The sequence below is a fragment of the Oncorhynchus nerka genome, linkage group LG2 (genome assembly GCF_034236695.1).
Source record: "Oncorhynchus nerka isolate Pitt River linkage group LG2, Oner_Uvic_2.0, whole genome shotgun sequence".
Lineage (NCBI taxonomy): Eukaryota > Metazoa > Chordata > Actinopteri > Salmoniformes > Salmonidae > Oncorhynchus > Oncorhynchus nerka.
The window spans coordinates 20,717,443-20,726,704 of record NC_088397.1 but is presented as its reverse complement, the minus strand read 5'-3'; the positions used below and the strand labels follow the sequence as shown (position 1 = coordinate 20,726,704).

General features: G+C 40.9%; 1 protein-coding gene across 1 annotated transcript; it reads right to left on the bottom strand.

The window, feature by feature from the left end:
• Window positions 1–2,916: 2,916 nt before the first annotated feature.
• On the bottom strand, window positions 2,917–6,240 carry pou3f3b (POU class 3 homeobox 3b). The gene is made up of 3 exons (XM_065024446.1): window positions 4,270–6,240; window positions 3,863–3,955; window positions 2,917–3,695 (listed from the first exon to the last, which is right to left on the bottom strand). The coding sequence occupies exons 1-3, from the start codon at window positions 5,491–5,493 to the stop codon at window positions 3,606–3,608; spliced, it is 1,407 nt and encodes a 468-aa protein (XP_064880518.1). The 5' UTR covers window positions 5,494–6,240; the 3' UTR covers window positions 2,917–3,605.
• Window positions 6,241–9,262: the final 3,022 nt, after the last annotated feature.

The following is a 9,262-nucleotide window of genomic DNA, read 5'->3' as shown; positions in this document are numbered from 1 at the left end:
ATGGATTTGCAGACATCTAACCAAATCAAAAACGTCGAGGAACATTTCTGCTACCACTGAATGGCTTGATCTGGTGGCGAAACAAATATTCTCTATGAAAACGGTCTTATGTTGAACCCCATTGTGTTGAGAGAATGTCCAAACTGCAGGGCTTTGGGGTGACGGGGGGCCTCCCCTTTAACCCGGGTAACAATTGTTCACGATTTAAAAGAGAAAGTTACGCTGCCATACAGATTCCACAACGAGAAATATCCTTATGCGTTATGGAGACAAAGGACTAGGCCAGGGTATTGGCCACCAGGTTTTGAAGACCCATGAAATGCTGAGCGAACAGGCTGGCTGGGCGAGAGAGAGTTTGTGCATAAAGCGAATCATAACCACTTATGTTATTTTGGAAGTCTTTACATCTATAAATGTGGATCATTTTGAGCCCTTCGCACAGACAAACAATGCTGCACAATCACTTTTTCCCATGCATGAATGGTAAACGCACAATGCACCAAGTTTGCATAACGGTTATAATTAATTTACTATTAATCCCTGTACTAGACCCATAACGCAGAAACATCGATTCAGATCTAAATCATTTTGCAGACGTGTGAAACATATCACACGCGTCATGTGACATTATCACATTTCGAATGTGGGCAATAAGCCCTAGATGATCAAATATGGAGAATATGGAAAATAATATAGATTTCCTGGACCTATTATATATTGTGTTATATCATGCCCCACCCATTCATTGGATTGGAATTATTAACAACTAAATTTAGTCAATGGGTTATCCCTCTTTACAAATACCAATTAGATTATATTGGGTGAGTTAGTGGCGTAAAGTTGTTTAGGCCTATATGGATGGACGCGTGTGCTCACAATTATCTTGGCTATTTGAAATATCCAAACGAAACATATTCTTACTTTTTGTATGCTTGTCTTAAATTATCCTACTTTTCTTTATAGGCATTTGTGGAAATTGCATATTGCAAGTGGAAGCTATCCAATACTAACATTTATTTTTGTATTATTCCGTTCGAACCAAACATGCGTCTATAATCAGAACGTTGGCTATAGCCGCCCATCTCTCTGGGATTTCATGGATTCGAATGACCAAATCTACCCGCGTGTCTGACTGGCACTTTTATTAATGAGGACAAAGGAAAGTGATGCATACTTCTTCTATAACGTTGAAATCAGTTGCTAAGCAACTAGTGTATGGTAAATCATCCGCGAAATTTAAATCTTCGAGCGTGGATAGTGCATTTAGCTGAATAGTCAACTTGCGAAAAAGTTGGAGAGCCGAGTGCATTTTCAAGCTATAGGTTTCGTCCTAATTTCGGTCTTAAGAAATCGAAATAGTTTATATAGGCTACACTGTAGCATAGTTTATGGCGTGGCATGCACTATTACGCAAATAGAGATGTAGCCTATCCACAGGCCTATAGGCCTAAACTGGACCAAAGTCACACAACATAAAACAAACATGCGCAAACCTGTAAAAAATGACGCTAATGTAAATTTTACACAACAAAAGCTAATTCAAACATGTTTAAACGCCATTATTGTATCTATTTGTATTCGTTGGCTCCAATGTTCAATTTGATAGGCCTAATCAATGTCCAACTCATTGCCCCAAAGCCTGGTGTCAATGTGAAATCGCAATGTTCTCTTAGGTATTATTTTAAACCATAAAACATCTGTCTACGCCAAGACTACCATACTTTGAGGGTAACATGAGATATTTAGACTAGCTATGCATTAGGTCAGCATCATGCTTGTTGTGTTGTTATCACACTAATGAGATGTATGTTTAATTTAAATCATCTCAAAAGGATGTTTACAATAATGGGAATTCGGAAGCATTAGGTTATAGTCACTGAAAAACGAGTTGTCCATGCACCCTGCGCCATCCCATGCAAGAGCATATTTACACCATAGGCCTATAAGGAAAACCTAAACAGTGTAGGATACAGTCATCATTTTGCTACTAAAAAGTAGAATATCCAATGCCAAAACCCTAATCACGTAATGACAACAGTGGATAGTCTACAGTGTGTTCACATGCGCATGCATGTGGGTGTCGGGATGAAGAATCTTGACCTTATGTGCATATTTGCAAAATAACAATACTGTTTCTCAAAACTTAAATCAGGCCCATGATATAACTTTCACTCTGAATATATGAATACACTGGCGCATGAAAAATATAACACTAAAATATATAGACTATACTGCTTTAAATCGAATCGTCTTACTCATATACTGACGTAGGGCGAATGATTCAATATTTGACAAACAATATCAGTAGCAACGACTACCTTTACGTTTGTCTGTAAAACATGACGCACAGCTCCGGTGAGATAGGCCTACAGCATTAACCAGAGCTATGGAATAATATCGGCAAGATCCCCCATATTGGGCCTACTGAGGAAGTGTCACGCGGTGGATGTAAACAAACGCATAGACCGCACTTTGAGTGACTAGTCGTCTACGGACTAATATAGGGCTAGATGATGCACATGCTACATAATCAATAAAGTTATCGGATGCTGCTATGATGAAGGTGGAGAAGCGAATTAGTTAAAGATAAATATGAATTGTGAATAAATCAAATATAGCCCGGTGAAATTGTCAAATATAATTCCCTATGGGGCTCCAATAACATTGACTGTGGAGATGCACAGAGGTTCAGCGTTCGATATAACATAGGCCTATTTTTCCTAAATTATAGTATTTTTTGTAAACTTATGTTATGCAAATCTGTGACAAAAGTAGTTGGAACCAGAACGAACAATCGGCAATTTCTCTGCGTTAACCTTTCTCACATTAAATAATATCACGAATGCATGCCTTGTTTCATAAACAAATGTAGGTAAATATTACATTCAAATATAAATCTCAAAACACACAATGACGTAATTTCATTCTAACAAATTTATTGGTCTCAATCAGCTCGTAAGGAATCACTACTGAAATTAAATTACAATCAAATTATCACATCAAAATATACCCTTATTACCTAACAACTGTCAATGTCAGCTTATGTTGATTTGTGCTCCTTTTAGAAACGAGAATACAAAAATGAAACAAAACAAATGAAGTCAACAATGAAAACAGGAAAGCAAAACATCTTACACAAAGTTCTGGTGGAAAATAAATTACCGTTTGCAATAATTGATATGTATTCCGAATAGAATATTAGAACAAGTCATTTTGATGAAAAATATAAAGTAAATAAGTCAGATCAGCATCTGATCTAATGAATCTATATTGCCGGCTTTACAGAGTCTGTTGTTTATTAAAACCTACCAATGAATACTGCTTAGAAATGGCAGCATGTATAGTTACATCCACAGCACCCATTCAGTCACACTTGGCAACGGAGAGGAGAAGAATTTCAAATAAGTGCAGCTGAAGATAGTCTTTTCAAATGTCAAATGTCTATTTCTATTTCTTCACTCACGGTGTTCAAGTCCCATGAAAAAAAAATCCATTTGAAAAAAAGAGGTGATCTTTTAGATCAGATGGCGGGGACAGTCCTGGTGAGTTTATATTTTATCATTAGGCGTGGAGGGCCTCAAATCCCAATTCCTCTTTGTGAAAATTTAAACCATGCAGTCCTCCCCGCAAAAAATATGTTGGAAGCTTCGTGGATGCCACTCTTCTTCGTATTGACGCTGTTGCAGTTTTTGTTCCTTTGTTAAAGTAGGGGTTTAAAATGTCCCATTTTTAAATATACAAATGCCTGCCTCTTTTGTCTTTCGCAAATCAGATACAGGGTACAGGGGGAATCTTTTTAAAATTCTAATAGGACTACTTGCTTTGAAATTTCCAGTTGGTGTTGTTAATGCGCCAAAATTACCTGATGGAACGAACTTGTAGTCACCCTCTGGTCGGTCGGTTCACTCGGCCCAGTTAAACTTGCATCTTTTAAGTAATCTACTAAAAAATGTCCCTGAAAGAAAGAGCAGAAGGAACCTTTTAGGTTAAGACATTTCAGGGCTTGGGAGAAGGTTATCGGTGCGTTTTGGGGTTGGGTGGAAAAGGGGGGGTTTGTTTTGTTCTGGTGAAAAATATATAACACATTTGCAGTCTTATTCCTATTCCATCACAATCATAGTATCAAAAATGTTTTGGCTATCTTGACGATAGTCTGTGTTTTATCAGTTTTAATTTTATATAAAATATTTTTTAGTCTTGTGTTCTGCTCTATGTCTCACTGAACATTCGTTTGCAGTCCATGGAGGGGGGCGGTGTATCTGCACTCACATTGCCGACCTGCGAGTACACATCCTCCGGCGTCTGTGGCACTCCTGGGGGCGTCATCCTTTTTTCCTTCTGTCTCCTATTGCAAAACCACACTCTAACCACTTCTTTCTCCAGCTGCAAGTTGTCCGCTAGTGAGGTTATCTCTTGGGCCGAGGGTTTGGGGCATTTCAGGAAGTGGCTCTCCAAAGCTCCCTTCACACTTACTTCGATGGACGTGCGCTTCTTTCGCTTCCTACCTTGTGCCGCTATCTTGTCGATGCTGGTCGGGCTGCCAGTGGTAGAATCCGCCTCCTCCAGCCATTTGTTTAGCAATGGCTTCAGCTTGCACATGTTTTTGAAGCTGAGCTGGAGAGCTTCAAACCGACAAATGGTAGTCTGAGAGAAGACGTTCCCGTACAGGGTGCCCAGGGCCAAGCCCACGTCCGCCTGCGTAAAGCCTAGTTTGATCCGGCGCTGTTTGAACTGCTTGGCGAACTGCTCCAAGTCGTCCGAGGTCGGTGTGTCCTCGTCGGAGTGCTGGTCGTGGCTGTTCACCCCGCCGTGGTGTTGCTGCTGGTGATGCGGATGCTGGTGGTGATGGTGGTGATGGTGGCTGCCGTGGTCCAGCTCTGGGGTGTCCCCCCTTACCAGACCCGGGTGCACCAGGCTCTGGCTCCCTGGTTGACTGAGCATTCCATTCACCGTGAAGCCCCCGGGGTTGGAGTAGATCAGCGACTGCTGCTGCTGCTGTCCCCCTGATATCGAGTTGAGGTGAGCCGCAGTTGTGCTCCCCCAAGCCCCTGCGTGAGTCTGATGAGGACCTAGGTGTGGGGGCCTGTGGTGCAACGCGGTGCCCGTGTGTAGATCGTCTCTTCCCGAGTTGTTTTTCACGTCCTGCTGCTGAGGGCTGCCTGTCATACCGACGGGACTCGACGACCAATGCGAGCCGGCTTCGGCTGCTGCTACAGCGGCTGCAGCTGCCGCAGCGGCGGCGTGCGGGAGGGATGTCACCCACTGATGAGCATGGCTCAACATATGTCCTCCGTTGCTCGCTGCCATAGCTCCCTGCATGAAGTCACTCTGTACCATCTTTACTGTGGGGTCTCCCCTGTACCCACCAGACACCGAGGTAACCGCAGCACTGCCCGGCTGCATACCACCGCCTCCAGAGTCAGAATGCACGATCGAGCCGGACGAGAGGATACTATTGCTGGACAGATAGGGGTTGGACGCCGCGGTGGCCATTCCGTTAACCCTTATGAATATGTTTGTTGATTACCCCCCTCCCTTTTTCAGTTACTTTTTTCGAGCAGGCAAATTGTATCTCATGAATTATTCAAACTTTAAAAGTCTGGGTTGTATTTTGGCAAATACCATTGACTTGTTCTGCAAACGCCAGAATAATAAAAAGGATAGCAAAAATGAATTAAAATCCGTATTTGTTGTGTTTAGCGCATTTATGTATTTCAAATAGAAATTGATAAAATAGCGATGAATAAAAATCCAGGTTCTCAAAAGCAGTTTGAAACCATGTGCAGTCCGTCAATAAAGTTTTGTCGTATTTAGAACGACTGAGAGTTCAAATTAAAATACACAGAAAAAAAGATATTTGCCCCAACAAACTTCTAGTGGTCGAAGAAATTGATCAATTTCTCCACGAAATACAAAGTCCCAGTTTATGTTCCTATTGCAGGGGAGAAAAACACAAGCACTGGCTCCTTGGTTCTTTTGAAATTTAGCCGCTGAGATTTCTCCCTTGTTGCTTTATTCTTTTCTTTCGCTGTTCCTTTTATAGTACTGTAGAGTCTTTCTCTTTGTTCTGTTTTGATGTGTATAAACCTGCCAAACCGCTAACTCCCGCTGAAGTACAATTCAGTATTACAGTGCACGGCGATGGTTGCAAGCCTCTTCTCCCATTCGCTTGTTCCGTCTCTCTCTCTCTTTCTCTTCTGACAGTTCGCTACGTCCCTCCCTCAAAGCTCGAGGACACACGAATGTTTACCCTGTGCCAAGCGTGCGCACATCGTCCACGTCTCGCCCCCTTCAAATACGAGGAAGTCGAGTGCAAGACTCCCGTTGATTGGATACCCGGGGTATGATTGACAGGTCTCGCCAGCCTCGCTTGAGGCGCGTAAACCTCCTTCCGGCCGTTGCAATTGGCTGGTTTTAATTCAATCCAAATAAATAAATAAATGAGCAAATTAATACAAAATATAGGAATGGAATAAACAAAAACATATCTGATGAATGTATTCGTGAGCAATATGGAGCTATACATGAATGATTGTTTATGTGGGTTCTAAACATATTATAACTTTCATATCAATCAGAATAGATTCAACCTTGTCAAAAAACAGAAAGTGTTTTAAAACGGTTATTGATGGAAATAGACCTAATGATATATTGGATTTATCTCCATAAAATATGTTTATATTAGCCTAATATGCATAACAGCGATCACCTAAAATACTATACTATTGTAATAGGCTTGGTGGAGATGGGGACCTTTTGTACATTTTGGATGTTGGTGGAGGCCTACAACTGTCATTGTCAATGTGCTGTAGGACAGTAATGCACTTAGTACCTTCACATAACCAGACCATTTATTGTGTGCCCTTGAGAATGTTTTGAACAATATGACTAGTTGTGTGTTGCCATTTCTGTGCCATTTATCCATAAAACACCATCATATTCAATATTCCTCACGTCTTGCTTGATGGCTGGGCTTTGGTTCATCGGGAGTTAATGGACAAAGGTTGTGGGGATGCTTCCATGCGGAAACAGAACGCATAGGCAACCTCACTGAACCACAGGGAAAGAGAAAGTAGCAACCAAAACAAGGGTAAATTGAGCAGCCCTTGGGGGATTTGCAGGGGGAAAAGTCTGCCTTTTAAATCTGAATACTATAACCAGCTAGTCTACGTTTGGGCCCTATAAAATTTAAAAAAAAATGTGTAGATCACTCCATAACACAGAAATGAATGAGCCTGTGTTAAGTGGACCCCCTCAGCATATGGATTCGCCCAGCAGTGTTAATGAATAAATACCATATATAATATATTGCTTCCACTGGCTGAGACGCAGTCACGTTCACGTGGAGCACTAGCAAGGACGCACCGGATTTCAGAGCTACTGCTTGCTTACAGTGTTGGCTACTGTAGAGCAGCTATTGCCAGTATTATTGGCTATTCTTAAAGTTTAGGATAAACCATAATACTGAACCATGACCTTATGTTCGAGATAGGGTCAGAAAGAGGGTACTTAAAAAGTATTACAATGATCCTAACCATCTCATGTTGTTTCCTAATAAAACCTACCGTGCCAAAGACTGAGCAGAGATTTTATTGCATATGAGCAAAGATAATAGACTGGTGTAGTTTAGCACATAGTGGATGCCAGAGTTCCTTCATTCCCAGTAGATTTCATTTGGACCCGGCTCAAAACCGAGGAAGCCTCGTGGAGTTGTTTACATTGAATACAGGACAGGGCCGGTGCCATGGGGCCGTCTTTTTTATTAATATACAGTGAGGATATCTGTCTAAATTACTGCTATACATTTCAGGTTGCACACTTTCAAAGGGCGGCTAGCGCGGCGGTGAGAAACGTGACACCGGGTAATGGGAAAGAAAAAAATTCACTTCCAAAAGATCACCGAAAAGAGTAAAAAAATACATTTCTTAAAAAAATGTCCCTGAGTTCAATGCATGCCGCTAAATTCACTCTCTGTGAAATATGGTGTGCTTATTATTTATTTGTTTATTTTATAAGGTCCCCAAGTTCCCTGCTGGGGAGTTCATTTGTTTTGTATGCAAAAAAGAAAGGGGAAAAAAATCCCCAAGTATAACAAGAGACGAACAGTTAGTGCTGATTTTCATTTGCATAAATTTTCATATATTTTAGTGAAAATAATAGCGGAGCCGAGGAGTGCTCTGCTCAGTTGAGGCAGAGGAAAGAAAATCTTAGGGAGCACAGACTCGAAGGAAAGGAGATGGCCATTAATAGATTACAAATATACATGTAAAGCATTTTTCGACTATTCTTGGATATAAGGTAAGTCAAATAATATTTGAATTTCCTATACTATCCATACTGGAAGATAAAGCAATGTAATGTGAACTAGCCTATACTATACTAAACGTATAGCTTTACGAATTTCTAAACACGTATTTTAACGCATTTGATGGAATTTTAGCCCATATGTTATGTCACACTGCCGACATAAACATTTCCCACCTCTAACTCTCATAAAAAACATATATGTTGTTTTTCCCTTTTTGAAACCAAAAATCAATACGTGCTTTGTGTTGGCTTTCGCTCCCATGCCTCGCTTTTATAAATAGTGAGCAGACGGTTAAGCTGTGCTGTTTTGTAGTGAATGTCCACTGGAGAAAGTGCAATCAATCAAATTTAAGCAGGATACCCCTTGGTTGAATTCTCTGGGGGAGTCGCATAGGCACCAGTGAATATCAAATCGTTTACATAAATCGATCCCGTGCAGCTGTAGAAAAGTTTGTTTAAAGTTGAGCAACAATAATGACATAACTCACGACTTTAAGTTTAATCAAAGGACTAGAATGCGTACGATAACTGATCGAATGAGAGGTTATAGTCTATGTTTTGCTATAGGCTAAGGCTATGAACATATAGCCTATTTGGTTCTGGCTTGCGAAATCATGGAGCTATTCCGAAAGCATATGTAGCCTATAGGCAATCCTTAAAATAACTGAAATTAAAACGATTATATGCAGATGCAGAGATGGACAACAATATTCAGGTTTTCATAAGTCCGCCTGGAATGGTCCTCAAGCAAGTTTGCTTCGAACACAATTGCACGGACATTTTAAAACTAATACCAGTTGCATAACATGCACTATTTTTTTACTACTTTTCTGACTTCATACTTTTTGTAGTCAGCGTCGAATTTCTTCACTTTCCTGCGTTTTTCTCACGGGTTAACAGTGTGTGCCCTAACAGTGTGTGCCCTCGCTGTTAAAGATGCCGTCTCGCGCAGCCC